This window comes from Myxocyprinus asiaticus, chromosome 27, assembly GCF_019703515.2.
Source record: "Myxocyprinus asiaticus isolate MX2 ecotype Aquarium Trade chromosome 27, UBuf_Myxa_2, whole genome shotgun sequence".
NCBI lineage: Eukaryota > Metazoa > Chordata > Actinopteri > Cypriniformes > Catostomidae > Myxocyprinus > Myxocyprinus asiaticus.
Window position 1 is genome coordinate 27,048,743 of NC_059370.1, and position 16,857 is coordinate 27,065,599.

The 16,857-nt window shown below is 35.9% G+C and overlaps 2 protein-coding genes across 5 annotated transcripts; one reads left to right on the forward strand and one right to left on the reverse strand.

Annotated features, from left to right (window-relative positions):
- Positions 1–1,391: 1,391 nt before the first annotated feature.
- Positions 1,392–6,257, reverse strand: LOC127417712 (chloride intracellular channel protein 2-like). Its single transcript, XM_051657893.1, has 6 exons — positions 6,010–6,257; positions 4,297–4,406; positions 3,493–3,618; positions 2,727–2,827; positions 2,442–2,611; positions 1,392–2,288 (listed from the first exon to the last, which is right to left on the reverse strand). The coding sequence occupies exons 1-6, from the start codon at positions 6,061–6,063 to the stop codon at positions 2,130–2,132; spliced, it is 720 nt and encodes a 239-aa protein (XP_051513853.1). The 5' UTR covers positions 6,064–6,257; the 3' UTR covers positions 1,392–2,129.
- A 5,502-nt stretch (positions 6,258–11,759) lies between these two features.
- On the forward strand, positions 11,760–16,022 carry LOC127417699 (protein eva-1 homolog C-like). Of its 4 annotated transcripts, XM_051657871.1 has the most exons (9): positions 11,785–11,921; positions 12,354–13,174; positions 13,571–13,776; positions 13,874–13,997; positions 14,092–14,244; positions 14,430–14,573; positions 14,687–14,758; positions 14,986–15,066; positions 15,335–16,022. In XM_051657871.1, the coding sequence occupies exons 3-9, from the start codon at positions 13,624–13,626 to the stop codon at positions 15,721–15,723; spliced, it is 1,116 nt and encodes a 371-aa protein (XP_051513831.1). In that variant the 5' UTR covers positions 11,785–11,921; positions 12,354–13,174; positions 13,571–13,623; the 3' UTR covers positions 15,724–16,022. The 4 variants fall into 4 exon arrangements, with proteins under 4 accessions (XP_051513827.1, XP_051513830.1, XP_051513832.1 ...); XM_051657867.1 differs by lacking the exon at positions 12,354–13,174 and having other exon boundaries at positions 11,760–11,921; XM_051657872.1 differs by lacking the exon at positions 12,354–13,174 and having other exon boundaries at positions 11,774–11,921; positions 13,878–13,997.
- Positions 16,023–16,857: the final 835 nt, after the last annotated feature.

Below are 16,857 nucleotides of genomic sequence, written 5' to 3' on the forward strand. Positions count from 1 at the left end.
TGATCAATGTTCTCAAATACATAAACAGTTATATAGCAACCTCATGCTTCTCTAAACCTGTAGTGAAGATAAGTCTAGGGCAATGCTGAAAATTCAAATAGGAGACAAATAAAGAAGAAAAGATACTTTTTATGGATATTATGAATTTTTTTTGATTGTTAGTTGATTTATTTTTTTATGTTTCTTTTTTGCGCAAATGCATATCATGATTAAATCTGATTAAATTTGACTATTGTGCTTGGCAGAACTGATTCAGAAACTGGTCGCAGAGGTTGAGGAGGGACAGAGTAACGACATTAAAAATGTGCTCCCTGTCCTGCTTCAGAGAGGTACAGACGAGACTCTGGGCTAAAAGTAGGGGGTTGTGATGTAGTTATTAATAGCCTACATAATAATTGTTATTTATTTTTTTATTATGGTTTTGATTCTCAGTTTTACCTAAAAAAAATTTGCTTTTTTGGCTTTAACTCCCTTTTCAGGCACTAAAGAGACCTTGCAGCAAGAGAAAATAACTAATATGGTAAAATCATACTCTTTGTAATAAATTAACTTTTTACATATACTGTATATGTTTTTAAAATTTAAAACAGTGATATTGATTCTGTATTTTAATGCCCTTTGACCTCAGGTGGATGACCTAAAAGCAGTCGTGTTGAAACTAGCAGCGGCTGATAACCTGCGTTCTCAAGGCTATCTGCGATCTGAGCAAAATTTGCCCAAAAACAATAAGAGAGGTGTGTCTGCCTGAATTTATTAGTTTAAACATAGGTTCTCAAATTTGCTATGAAACAAAGGCAAGATTGAAGACAAGTCTGGAAAAAATATAGAAAAATTACAAAGAAGTATGAAATGCAGATTTTATTCAGATGCAGAATTTGCCAATAACATAATGGCTATATTTATGTCATCATTCCATTACTAAACAACAGCTCTTTCTTTCCCAGCCTGTTTCTGGAAGTATTGTGTAACAAACTGAGTTAATTCCATGGGATGAAGGAGGACCAACCTATCCTTTCTGTACAAACGCCTGAAAATCACTCTACTGTATCTCCGTTAATTATCCATCCAACTACCCTTTGGCATTGTGTATATTGTATTATATATAGTAGATAACTGGAATATGAATGTATTTTTTATCTTAAATGAAAACTGACCTTGACCTGCAACTGTAAAGCTGTAAAATAAACATAGTCTGGGTAAAACTGACTGGATGTAATATCTGTGGTTTTCATTGTGCCACTTTGCTTTTCATGTCCCGTTGGGTTGAGTCCACATTAGCCGTTAGTTGTGTTACGTATTAGTTTATTTTAATCCTCAATATTTTTCATCAAATCTCTGAATATGCTTCATTATAATATTCACACAAAAAAAGAAATATGGTAACAAACTGGTCATATGTATATTTGTTTTATTTAAGTCAAATCTGAAAGGAAGCAGTTTAATCTCTTTTTAAACAATCGTGAGGTCTAAACAATGGTGATGTCTATGTGACTCAGTACACCTCATACTCAGTAACCCTTAAAACAAAACCATTGCTGTGGAAATCATGATGCATGACTCATATGCTGTGCATGATTTCACTTTATATTGACTACACTTTTCTTATCTTTAGAGTGTTTAGGGTGATTATAAAAAAAACATACACTTTTTATATATATCTATCTATATATATTTACAGATAACTGAATATACCCTAAGGAATGTAAAATACATATATACACTATGCACAGAAAACATTACATATGAAATGCTGTGTAACAAATGCAAATTGACTGTTGAGCTTAAGATAATTCGCAAGGGATTCTATAACCCGAAAGCTACCAAATTAAAGCCTGTCTGTGAAATGACTTAATGACTTAAAACTAACAGTAGCAGTCAATCAAAAGTATTATAGCATATCTAATGAGTTCTGGTATCACAGACACAATGAAAGTGCATTAACAAACTATGTGTGCCTATTGTGTTGTAGATGGCTATAAACTTATTTCTATGACCCTAACCATTTACATTTTTCTACTGTATAGTGCCTCCTCCAAGCCCCATATGAGAAAAATATGGGATTTCATGTTATTTAAAATTCATTTTTTTTATTAATTTTTTTATTTTTTATTCACTCTTTGGTCTAAAGTTCAGTTCCTCTTGGCCACACTCAGATAGGCTTTCTCAATTTCAATGTCTGCTGGACAGGTCTGGCTGAATTCTTCTCTCTCATACGCATTCTGCAGGTAACGCCACACTCCAGTGAGCTGAGCAGGAATGTCAAAATTACAGTACTTCTTAGCTGCAACCTACAAAATCAAAGACAGAGAATTTGATATAAACACATATTTATAAATATTTACACATATACCCGCTTTAAATTACAAGTTTGTGTGAGCATATTTAGTGTTTGTATGCAGATACTCCCCAGAGGTGTCTTCTTTCCTAGATTTGTGTCTTACCTTGATGACGTGCAGCTTTGGTAACAAATTACAGTCTGCCAGTGTCAAGCGGTCACCATCAAGAAATTTCCTTTTGGATACAGAAATGTTTTGATCTAGCTCATCCTGTAGTGGAGTGTTCAGATAGTCATCCAGCCGCTTAAACTCTCTCAGTAAGGCTTTTTCATGGACTGAGAACAAAATATTATTCTTTGTATAAAAGCATAGCAATTTTAGATGTCACCTCATGTCACTATATATGATATTGTACTATTGTGAAGAGCATTTGTTCAGACACAAACTCACAAGCATTGTTTGGGCTGTTCTTGATGAAAGCAGAAAACTTTGCAAAAATGTCAGCACCAACATCAAAAGACTCTTTGTAGCGGGGACTGAGGTGAGGATAGCTGATATGATAAGAGAGAGTGAAATTAATAACTATAGTCAATCATCAGACACCCAAAATATATACATTCAACAGCATTCACAACTTATAAATATTAGAAATATATACAATATTGTAGATACGCCATATGTCTTTCCTTTAAAACAAAAATGTTATATTACATATTCTGTCAAATGTGGTAGTTGCAGTGGTAATGTGGGATCTATTTCTACTTGATCTAACCCATAAAAAATTATGAGGTAAATTCAGTCAGATTAATCAGCATTTTTTAATTAAAACTAGTTAATTTAGATGCAACCACATGAAGTACCTTTTAGGTTACTTCATAAACATTTTTTACAGTGTTGAAACAGTCAAGGCAAAATGAGAAATGTCTGTCAGCGAGGACTGCACTAAAATCACACTATCTGACATGCTGGGTGGACTCTGTGGTTGATATTATGAATTTGGACACAAATTTCTATATCTTAAAATATCACATAAATGCTCATTCAGTGTTTCAGATCTTACAGACTGAGACATCATATGTCTGCAGCCATGTGACTCATGGCAATACTAAATATTTGAGTACGGTATTGTATCCTAATAAAACAATTCTACCTTCAAATTAAAGTCATGTTTGTTATGGCATCACATGATCTAATAGAAAGTATACATGGACAATACCGAGGAGGGGCGAGGGTTGACTCCAGAAACTCTTCAATCTTAATGAAGTCGGTCTTCAGGGTGCCATTGAACAGGAGGAAAGGAGGGTTGGTACCCGGAGCTAAGTCCTTTAACTCATCTGGCTTCCTAAACAACACATGATGGTGCAAAGCAGAGGGAGTGTGAACCACAGGGTGCGGACACGGTCAATCTATTGGATATAGAGAGTCTTTGACTGAGACCTGCAATGATTAATGGTTCTTTGAAACAGTATTAAACTCATTAGCAAAGCACACGGATCTGGGAGAGTCCATCTGCTAAAAGGGTGATTGTTCTTGCATTGGCAACAGTTCAAACATTAAGGGATAGTTCACCAAAAAATGAAAATGCTGTCATCATTGACAAACACTCACAATGTTCCAAACAGGTAGGACTTTCTTTCTTCCATAAAACACATAATCCTAACATTCTGCCTAGCATTCCTTTTGTGTTTTTCCACAGAAAAAAGGAAGTCATATATGGGTTTGAAACAACATGAAAGTAAGTGAATGATGATAGAATTTAAAAATTTTTTGGTGAACTATACCTTTAAGTAATTTAATTTGCTTCAGAAGAATTAGATGGGAACAGTGCAATGGGAATGTTCTCACTCCCCTTATCCTGTTTGAAGAACACCTATGTGGGCCGCTCCCAGCCTTATCAAAGCCAGTCCAGTCCTGGCCCAAAATTCCACAGAATATGCTATTTGTCTATAACATTCCATTCCATTAGATAGCCTTATCATCGTGGTGGTTGTGAAAGTCATTTTTTTAAAGGGACACTTACTTTCTCATGTCAACTGTGGTTACTGTGAACTTGACTCCTTTCAACCATAGAACCATGAAGAGTCTCTGGCAGAAGGGACAGTTCCCCACGTTCTCTCCATCATGGCCCGCCTGGAGACAAAGTGGAAAAATCCATGGTCAGCATTATATTTTCAAAGACACTAGGTCACATTCAGAAACACACATTCTTGATTTCCCGAAAGGTGAAGCGTGTAATTTTTTTGATGTAAAACTACTTTTTCCAGTCCTAGCTTAATATGCAGAGACAACTTTCAATAAGCCACTCGTTGGCTGATTGCCCCAAAATGTGTAAGCACTGTTGCTCTTTGGTACTATTGAAGCATTGCTCAGTTTGTTTGAGAATTCTGATCAGCACAACATGGCTACACTGGATCAGTGGTGTGAGTTTGGGATGGGACTATCTGTTTGTCACATGTCACTTGTTATCAATGCAAGATTGGGGGAGTGTTTGGAAAATTTGTTTGGTGCTGCTGGTGCACAGAAATTACACACTTCACCTTTAATGTCTACTACACTAACATTAGCAGAAAGCTTTTATTTATAACTATTTGTGTCCCTCGCCTCAAAAAGAAAGGGACATAAATAGCCTATGTGTTGTGTGGGTGTGGAGGGACAATTCAAAAGCTTGATCCAAAGAAAGGAAAATCAGGAATTGTCTTGAATAGGCAGATAACAGATATGAACAATGCCTCGACTGCCCATAATGTACATCTTTTTCAACTAAGAACAAAAATATGAAACATGAAAAACTGCAAAATCTGCATCTACAAAGCTTTGATGATCTTTGGGGTCCAAGTGTCGGGGCTCATCATAAGGTAGTTGCAAAGCACAAAGAGGCTAAATATGAGTCCATGTCAGCTTAAAATAGTACTGTAGCAAATATGTGTGTGGGTGTGACGACAAGGGGCCAAGCATTCCCGGTCTCTTTTTGTATGTGTGCATGTATATTGATAAGAGGACCCCAGTCTGGTCTGTGTGTCGACTCTGATAAAGAACAACGTAAGAGGAAAAAGTCACACATCAGCCATACTAGCAGTGTTCAATACTTCAATACTCCCATGTACAGTAAACCATGATTCATTTCGCCCAGGAGATCCCTGCCCTAACGGAAAGCACTGATAGAGCACTAGGTTTATTGTCTATGCAGAGTCCCATTCAACAAATTAATGGTAAATCTAACCTTTTCTGACCTACTCATGTAGCCACAATCACTTCATGACTATGTAAGTCCATATTAATGTAAAATATATCCTACCCATCTGCAGTAAATTACACTATGACTGTGGTCTGAAAAGGTATAAAAAATAAAAGGCAAATCGATGCAGTAAGTAAAAGTTGTTAAAAGACTAAGTAATTCTGTCAAAAATTAAGTAAACTGCATTTCAACTTCAAGAATACAGGATTCCATGAGTCCAAGATTACATAATACAGGAATATTGGAAACAGGGATGTAACCACCATAGACAATGAGGAGGACCCAATGAATAATAATTTAGATTAGTGGTTGATTGATATGTTTAAATATATTTTCGAATTATACATTTTTATGTTTTCAATTGTTGATTTTTAAATCATCACATGTGATCTCCCAATCCTTAATATTTGGTTACATCATTGGAATTATTTACAGTAATAGCTGCTCTGGAATGTGAGTGTCTGATGAAGTCAAACTTGAAAAAGTTGAACAACTGACCTTTATGAAGAGCTCAACACTTGGTTCTTTATTTGAGTCCAGTCTGAGAGCCATTTTTCCAGCTGAAAAATAAAATACAATAAAAACTTTTGTTAGTCCAGACCTCCTGAAAAATATCCCAGAGAGCAACCAGAAGACAGAAGATCCCCAAAAGCAGAGATGTAAACTGTTGCAATATTTGTAAGTCTTCACTGATAAAAGTTAGTTAGAGCCTTGCTTTCTGCAGTCTCCCTCAAGCAACAGACTTTAAAAGTCAGGAGGGAGGGAGGCAACAGAGGATGGGTGTGGCCCCAACTATATAACTGTGCTGCCAAGCTGTGACTGAAAGCTCAAAAATAGCCTTTCATTTCACCCAATGCTTACTTACACCGGAGAGAAACGTCATTGTGTTATCTTAAACATGAAGCAGGGGCCACATTCCATTCATGAGGCTATTAACACCTAACACAGGTGTACACAGACCTTAATGTTGATACTGACCTCTTACAACCACCCCTCCATGTGTTCATTATGTTCAATCACAAGTGCTACTTTCTGACCTATTTCATTGGGGAGTGGCTGTTTTACAAAAACTGAATGGATTATAAGATCCTCTGTTACACTTATTTCCTCCTTGAAACAATCACTGCTTAAAACTGTTGTTTTTGAGAGAATACAGAATTGCTTTTACATTTCAGACCACACAAGTACAGTGTCTGTACTTTCCCTGTTGTATTTGAATGACTCAGATACACTAAAAATATTAGGCATTTTATATTCTGTCTCATTATTTTCTTTCATTTTATCTGCTTCTGGGATTTTTCTAACTTCTAAAAGATTTTGGGGACAAACGTGTCTCCAGAAATTAGTTAAAATCACACAAAACCTCCCTTTGGGGACATTTGGGGAAGTCTTCGTTTGATTGGTATAAGTGTGTGCTACTGTGAGCGTATGAATGGATAAATGTGGGTGTGGGGTATGTGGTCATTCTCAAGGGAAGGGTTGTCTTTAAGCAAATAGGTACTTCCCCTCATTCCCTCTGTAGCCGTCTTGAGTCACCGGCTGTGTTTGACTCATGAGGAAACAATTCTGACATCTCATTGCTTCCCATTGAAACTGAACATGTTAACATGGCAACACATCTCTTAACCACCAGTTTACACCATAAAATTAACCCTGTACACCATTTTATGCTATAAAAACAGAAATGCCAAACACCAAATGGCAACCCTAAAAACTTTTGCATATTTATTTTCATTCTTATTTTAAACTGCATGAGCAAGAGTTTCATTTCCTCTCAGAGTATGCAGATGTTGTGTTAATGTAACTTATTGCATCATGCTGGGGAATTCACAAGAGTATGAAACATGATTATTTTAAAAATAAAAAGTAGACACATTACTCTAAAGACACTCAATGAAAGAAAGAAACAGAACGCAAAGTCTTAGCACTTCTTGACTATGTAAAACATGAAGGGAATGGTGATTCCAAAATAAAGATTTGAAATGGAAACTCCTAACAAATCCTGGAAATAAAGTGAGTTCCACTTTGGCCAGCACAGGAAATGAGCCATGCCAGTTTACCCCATATACTCCCTCCTCCTGGAGCCAGCAGGATACTATGAGTACACTGTAAAAAAAATACTGTTGTTTTTATCCCCCAAAAAAGCTGTGGTTGCCAGAATAATTATGTTTACAGTTTAAACTGTTGCAATTTACATGACCACTCTGGCACTATAAAAATTATATATATATATATATATATATATATATATATATATATATATATATTTAATTCTGTTAAATTTACAGTAAAAAAAAATAAAAAATAAAATAAAATATCATAAACTTGATATTAACCTTCTGAAACTGTAAAATCTGCTTTTTACTTTTTAAAGAATTGTTAATCACCGTAAAATTTACAGAAGAGCACATGATGAAGTTCACCAGTAGTGGCTCTTCCAGGAGCAATGACCAATAAACATGTAGAGACAGTGCTCAGTGTCACAGAAATACTAAACACCATCAGGGTAACACATGTGAAATTTAAATAATGTAATAAACATTAACTAAACTACATTAAATATAAAACAGAACACACCAATGTACGTAACTGATATTAAAATAAGAAGAAACATAACTATTCCCATAAAATGTAATGAAATATGATAGGTCATGCAGGGAATTGTGGGAACGCCCAATTATTGTTTTTCACTGTAATTTTAACAATAGTTAACTGTAAACAGTACATGTAATCTCTTGTTAAACATAATGTACATTTTTACCATTAATTATACAGGAAAATCATACTTTTTACATCTAACATTTGTTTGTTTTTTACAACATTTTATTGTAAAATCTACTGTATTGTCTTTTAAAATATATTACTATTTTTTACTGTATATTTTACAGCAAAGACTTTTTAATCAATTAACTTTTTCTGTAGCATTTTTACAGTATTTTACAATTAAAATTACAGACATTTTTTACAGTGTAACACATTTAAGCTGTGAGCTGTTTTTCAGTCCACACTACAGTAGCTTCTTATCCCCTTTAACACAAATGCCAACATTACTGAGCAAGGTTAAACACTGCATCACCTCACATGATGTACCACCAAACAAGAACTCACCACAGAGATGTGAGTTGGATGCAGTGAATACTGGTTCAGCCTCTAATCGGAAATCACTGTTGCAACCACTAAGCAAACACGTCAAATGTCAGCAAATTACTGTAAAGCATTTTGTCTCCTTACACAAATGTAATTCAGAAACATTCCTCTCAGTAACTGGACCAATCCTACATGTGGGAGTATAACTCTCACTCTCTTTTAACTTGAAACGGATCCCTTTACTTGGGGAGTATTTTTTGACAATGTGCTGAGAAACCGTCCTCCATTCTGTTCCAGTGAACACATGGGTCATGCTGATAACATCCTCTCCTAACTAGAGCTAGTACACTACAAGGCTCAGATATTAACCAGCTATATGTATTTAGTTGCTATGGCAACCGAGTTGCATCTTCTAGTATTTCTGGATTACAAAGAAATGATTCAGTTGCTAGCCACTGACCTCTCTCTTCCTTAGGCTAAGAGAGGAAGCACTTATCTTAAGATGATAGTCTATCAAAAGGAAATCCAGCAGCTGGGAACACAGCTCAGAAAATCCTCACTTGACCATGAGGGCCCATCGCTGTCATTTGACATCAACACAAGCAAAGGAAACAAAATTGTCATGTCCAGCAAATATCATTTCTTGTTTTAAGGTTTTTATGACTGATCATAGAGCATGAACAGAGATGGTTTGCACACAGTGGAAATGTCTCAATGTATTAAAAGCAAATGGAAAAATTCAGGCGTTTTGGCCTTATTGAGTGTGAACCTTTGGCAGCAAATGTGTCCCCAGAAGTTCAGGGAAATCAGACGAAACCTCCCTTTGTGGACAAAAGAAGAAGACATCATCTGAAATGTCTGTAGCCTATTTTTCCCCCGTTGCTAAAGACATGCAAACAAAATGTTTTGAGGATATTTTCAGAGTGCAGACCATCTGTTCATTTCCATTTTGTTTTTCACCTTGACGTGCTGCACTGTAAAACAATAGTGGGACCTGCCATTTTTACCTTAAGTAGCAACAGTATTTCTACTTGATCTAATCCTTAAAATGTGTTTTGTTGGTGTCACCTAATACATTCAGGTTGATTCAGTTATGTTAAATAATATTTTGCCTTGAATAAAACAAGTTAATTTTAAGGCTACCACAAGAAACACATTTTAATTTTCTTAGTGTGGGAGGGAGTGGTAACTATTTTTATTTTATTATGGACCAAAGCCAAAAATGGCAGAAAATCGCTATACTGTATATATGTATGTAAGGATGTTGGCTGCTAACAATGATGAGATGAAGAACCCAAGTGCAGTTTACTTACAAAGTGAGAACCAATAACCCTGACTACACATGAACTAAACACAAACATGGCTTGACTTGATTTGAACATGGCTTGACATAAACATCTACTATCACATCCAATACTTGACAACTAGTCAATGAAAACATGAGAGCTTAAATACAAGACATGGGAGAACATAAACCAATGAAAAAACAGAACTCATAACAAGCTAATTAAACAATAAACCAATGAAAACATGACACATAAACATGGAGGGAAAACAGAAATCACATGACAAGGGAAACAGGAACACATGACATGAAACAGGAACTAGAATTTCAAAATAAAAGACATGAATCAACAAAATACACCTGACAATATACTTGTCCCTCCTTTTCTTAAAAAAAGCAAAAAATCTGGGTTTCAGTGAGGCACTTAAAATGGAAGTGAATGGTGCCAATCCATAAATGTTAAAATACTCACTGCCACAAGGCTTTAATATGTGTTAACATGATTTTAGTGTAATAAAACACTTAATTACCTTTTCGGTGTAAAGTTATATTATATTTTACAACTTTGCTGCCATGATGTAGTATTTTGACAAAAATACTGTTGAGTGAGCTTAACCTAAACTTGAACTTAACTTGAACCCAGAATATTCCTTTTGGGGGAGGGTGGATCGATTCTAAAGTATCCATACTTCCGATACTGATGTTGTATCAAGAGGATGGAAACTCACATAAAAATATAGAAACTAAAGGTTTGTTATTAAACTAGTGATTTTATTATTTCTTAAACATGAAAACTACTGCGTTTCATAGGACTCAACTTGGAAAAAGAAATATACAAGACAATAGCATAGACTGGATCTATTTCTTCTATTTCAACTTAATGTGCAGTAATGCTGAAAGACACATGTAGTCGCAGACAGCTCCTATTTGATAGGAATTTTTTTTTTTAAACAATTGTTATTTATTTTATTTGTAAAAAAAATAAAAAAATAAAAAATGGTGGGCAAAAGTTTTTCAAATATTATTAATATTTTGAAACAATACTGCTTCACAGGTTATTTTTTAAGAAATAATAATTTGATTATTCTAAACTACTTATGCCAACATTTTTTCCCAAAATGTTTAGCTTTTAACAAGACTTTTAGTTTTTACTGTCTCCAAGCAGTCGTAGACAGCGCTCATTTGATAGAGATTTAATTTAAATATATTTAAATGTATTTATTTTATTAACATTTTTATTTAAAATGTTAAATCTGTTAAACAATTTAAATTGACCTGTTGTTCATAAATGATAAACAAAAATAGATGTCTGATGATTTGCAGTTTAGCCCTATAAATAAAAAAATTGATGGCTTTTAAATATATTGTTTAATGGCTAAAATGACTCCTTTTATCCTTAGAAATCAAAAAATAAAATCCATTTAATAGAAGTATCATATTAGTTTTCAATATCAGCAATATTGACCTTGATTGTGTTTGGTATCGGATTGAAAAGAAAATAAGTGGTATGATTCCTTTAACATGGTAGCAACTAAATTAGCATGTTTTATTCAAATTCAAATATAGCCTACTCTTTAATATGGCTGACCTAACCTGAATACATGAGGTAACACAGACAAAAGTAATTTGTAAGGGTCAGGTCAGGTAGAAATAGCCATGTTTAGTACAGTACAGCATCTTATTACATAGAGGTGTGAACTTTCTCACCTGAAAATGGCCTTTTGATGAAAAAATACATGCAAACATACATGAAAAATGTCTAATTATCACAATGATTCCAATGCATGTCAGTGTCAGTGCTACTGAAAGAGCTCTTGTTTTCTTTTCAACACAATGCAACCATTTACCCTTTTCTCCTGAAGTCAGAAGTCAGAGGGCAGTAAACTGCCAAACAACCTCTCCTAGTAATAAAATCACAGTTAGTAATGTACGTTGTGCACTATGCTGCCTCCATGGAGCTCTTGTTGGTCCTTGTGTTTCCTTTTCACTGTCCTAGTTGTCAACACACACCATGCCTCATCTGCTCCAGATTTCTCTGGTAAGTGTTTTTCTGTCATTTTGTTGCTGTGATAAGGGAAATCAAGTTCTTAGCTCTGTTGCCTTTGAGTGTACCTCCCAAAGGAAAGAGATCATTTGGTATTTTGTCTTTAACACAATCATCAACCAGCTGTAGAGTATCATCTTAAGAGAGACATGTGTGAATGAGGGTCACAGAAATGTCCCATCCTCCTCCATTGTTTGAGAACAAATAATTTAGGAAGTCAAGGCAATTGTCTACATTAACTCATACAATGCCAAAGACTTGCAGAAGCAAGGCTAAATTAATGTGGATGGTGCTATATTGTGAATGTGTACATAAAAAGATTTTAGAACTCACTCATAATAAAACAAACATCAAACAGTGTTTTTGCTAGTTAGGGCCATGAATGGTATGAATGTAACAATACCTTTCATATTTCTCTTATTCCAGATATACACGTGCATTTTTCCCAAATGTTGGCTTCTTGGTTCAGCCATGCCGTTTCTTACTTCAAAAACAACATAATGGCTTCAGTAATGATAAGCAGCCAAGAATAGCTAATTGTGTTTATCTGTGTGTGTATGCCTGTGCCTGGCACTGCCTAACAGAGGACTCTACAAATGCAGTATGCCAATCCCAAGAGAGAGGGGAGGTACAGGCCAGACATTACAATTGACAAACTGATCCAGTTCCTTCTCACTGAATGCCTCCAACATACACATTTGCTTGTGGATATTGCTCAATGTAGGAAAATAGCCATCTGTGTTAAAAACATAACAATAGAAACCTGAGCTGGGTACAAAAGTGGAGGACAAGAAAGTAAAAAAAGCTTTAAAAGAGTAAAATGTTCTGCAGTGACCTTCAGTTTTTATTTTTTGGCATCTCAGCTTTGTAATATTTTAAAACCATATCTGCTTTGTGAACAGGAAGACCTCTTTCAAATCCTGTTGGGGGCATTTCCTCTGACTAAATAGCTCTCCCTGACCTCTGCCACTCTCTCTTTCTACAATTGTCTGATAATGTTATGAAAGATAAAGAATTCCTAAGCACATTTTAAATGGAATTTGGTCAATAATAAATACAGGATCTAAACAATGATTCATTTTATCCATGAGTGAAAGTGTCCCATAACACGGTGGTTACTGAGATTAAGTGAGTATACCCAGCTGGTCATGAGATTGTAACATGGCAGCCCCCACGAGGGGACCCTCTCCATGTCAAATTAAACAGCTGTTATAAGGTCACTGATACGACTGGAGTCTTCATCTCAGGTGAGTGCTCATTAATTTAAACATATGTTTCAAAATTACAATTAATTTTTTTAGGAGTAAAACTTTTTTAATGAAGAAAAAAATTACTGAGTGCATCTTAAAGCTCCAATGCCAACCACACCTTCAAAGATTAGATAAGTGAGGGAGCTGGTTTGGCCATTGTCATATTGCTTGTACTGCAATACCACAGTCGTGCAGATTAAGTATTCATTAGTTGTGGTGTACAATGCCATTGTGCAGTGCACACTCTAAATGGGTTTTCAATGCAATAGTACTACGCTAAGCAGTGACATATTGTAGGCCCTTATCTCAGCAACCTTGACTGACGTTTTAAGTCCGCCGTGAGAATTTCATAAATCTTTTTTTTTTTTTTTTTTTTTTTTTGCTGTTCCTTAGATTACCTCCACAAGATCCTGAGGAACCACACTGCACATGCCTGTGATGGAGAAATGCTGTCCATCAGATGCCCCATTAGAACATCTGTGGCTGTTCTGTCAGCATTTTATGGACGCCGTGTCCCAAGTCAATATTTATGCCCCTCCAATGCAAACCCAAACACAACAGTAGAAAGCACAGACTGTATATCAACCACAGCCATTCAGGTATCTCTTTGATATAACTTTGATCCACCTTTATTTTCTAATTGAAGAGACATGTGTACCACCATGAAACTGTTTTTAAAATTGTGTTTATGTGAAGAAAGTCATGTCAGAGTGCCAGGATCAAAGGGAGTGTCAGATTCCTGTGGTGAGTCCTGTGTTTGGTCAAGATCCCTGCCCTGAAACAAGCAAGTACACCATTGTCTCCTACAAGTGCAAGCCAGGTGAGACACTGTATTTGTGCATAGATCTTGTAATATTGTAAAACTACAGTAATCACAGAAGTCAGTGTATAAGCACCTTTTTTCTTCTCCAAAGAGCACCATCGCTCAAGAACGGTGTGCGAGAATGAAAGACTGAAGCTGGCATGTAAGAATGACACAGTTCTGGCCATTTACTCAGCCACATTTGGCCACCTGGTGCATGACAGCCTTGAGTGCCCTCAAGAGGCTAACACAAAGCCTGACATAGGTCTGAGACTAAAATACACTTCTCCTATCTAGTGGATAAGATCTGGTATAACAGCAGAGCCACAACATTTTATGCAGCTACTCTTATCTTCAAATCATTTTGGTTACATTAAAACAGAAATTCATTTCATGTCTTTGAAATTTTTTTATGAGACCATAGCTTAAAATCTTCTTGTTTCCTGTCAGAGTGCTTGTCTCCATCAGCCTTGAGAAGGGTGTCAAGGAAGTGTCATGGCAGGACGAACTGCTCTGTGAGTGCTGATGCTCAGAGTTTTGGAGACCCCTGCTTCCCTGGCACCAGGAAGCACCTGCGAGTCTCCTTCACCTGTGGTGAGTTTAAAGACATACAAAGAGGCTTCAACACAATTCATTAATGCTGAAAAATGTCCAATGTTAATTATGAATATTTTACATAAAAAGACTGATTATTGTTCTGCATTTAGTACCACGGTATCTACTGGAAGATGTTGGACATGGAAAGATAGATCCTTTCTTGCTCTCTGATTACACACATGGTAATAAAAGGTTGTTTACTGTATGAGGACAACCTCTTTATTGCTTAGCCAATTTTCATTTGAATGAACTGGCTTGTTTTAGACATTTGCAACTAAATAACTGTGATTCAAATATACAGTACATAACATTGCGATATTCAACTTGGCTATAATGTATCTTCTAATAATCATTGGTTTTTAATGGTCCTGCTGACTGCTGGATCCAATGCCTTCTTCTCCTGTCACAGGAGGGTGGTATATGGGCCCTGGTGTATCCAGGCCACAAAACATTTTCACCAACTCTCTGGAAATCTTTTCCCAGATCCAGGGTATGTTAGATGTGTGGTCTGATCCCAAAATATCGAAATGATTTGATGCTATTTTTTAATGTATTTATTTATACGTTTTCCCGTCTCTTCATGATTTGCTAATATCAGCAGTCAGCAGTGGTCTTTCTCATTCACTAACCATTGTAGTAATTACTTGTTAATTTTACCCATCCTTTTGTTTATTTTTGCAGGTAAGGTTCGTTAAATTTTAGGTGTTGGCAAAGATGTTTAATTTCTTCATCTTGGCCTTTCTTTTCCATCTCCCAAGGTCTTCCAGAGACAGTGGCTTTATACTTTGTCTCTGGTATATGTGCTGGTTTGCTCTTCTTGCTGTGCTTGTTTGGTCTCAAGCCCACCCTGATGAGAGATCTGAAGGATCTTGTCTCTGAGTTAGGAGATGAGCTCAAGGACTCCAACAGGTCTCAAGGAGGAATAATGGAGGATTTTGATGATGACGATGCCTCTCTGCGCTCTTCTTATCGCCACCTTACACGTCCTTACCGCACAGCAGACATGTTCAGCCCAGAGATGATTATGACAGTAGTGATGGAGGAGAGAAGGGATGAGGACAAACCAGAGATGCCAAATGGCGACATTTGGTCACACATTAACTCTAGCCCTTATGCAATGCACAAAATCAAAACTTCCTCTGCTTGAGGATGTGATGTGATCTTAATTAATTTTTTCTTGGGAACAGGATTTTGTTTTCTTTATTAAAACAAACACTAATTATACTGTTAATATGAGTGTGTTAGATCTTGTATTTGGCTGACCAGACATCGGGTGGCTTGCCGATGAATCAAAGTTTTTCTAATACATAAAGAAGAGTAAGCCAGATGAAGAGCTTGTTGGGTAAAATAGTTTATTGATGTTGATAGTGTATTTTTCACACACATTGCTCACACACATAACCCTTCAAATGAAATCCTTGACAATAAATCTTTTATTACAAACAACTTAAAGATGTGATTAGATTATTCAGATCTTAAATGTGTATCCAGAATCCTTTCAAGTTACCTGCTTGCAACTATACAAACATGTTTCCTACAGATAGGCTGTTTTTATGCAGGGCCACTGTCTGGGGACAACTGGGAATGTTGTCCCGTGCCCTGTATCAAGGGGCACACATTGAACCTCTATGTAAGAGTCTACTCATTGCAGTGGTGTGGTAGTGTCTGAAGAGGTGGGCATACTTAGAAATATAAATTGAAATGATTTGATATCATGAGAAAAAGGCAGTAATTTCACAGTTTAATTGCAAAAGTTACATTTAAATGTATATATTTACGTTTAGCAGGGAATTAAATTGATAGGTGGGCATACGGTGTATGCCCTATTCTACACTACTGACTCATTGGACCCAGAGTGTATTTATTGAAGTATTTACACCTTTAATACACACTGTGGCAAAAAGGTTAGTAAAAGAGTGAGGGTGAAGGTGTAATTTTATTCCTTTGGAAAATGAAAATAAATGTATTATTGTACTTATCAAACACACCACAGACAAGATTCTTCTGACAAGATCACTCCATGCTCTAGACTAGAAAGTTTTAGCCTGATATTTTATTCTGTTTTAACTAGATGAATGAATAGGAGACAAAGACAATATAATAATACCCTTGCAGCATATTATTCTCTCTGAAAGAAGTATCCTGCAACCAAAAAGACACTCATGAGCTTCATATCCCATTTGAGATTTGCACAAACTAATATTTAAACTGTCCGGTCATCCGTACTGCGCTTACAGTGAATATGCGAAAAAGTTGCGCATCCCTGACATCTATGAGCAGC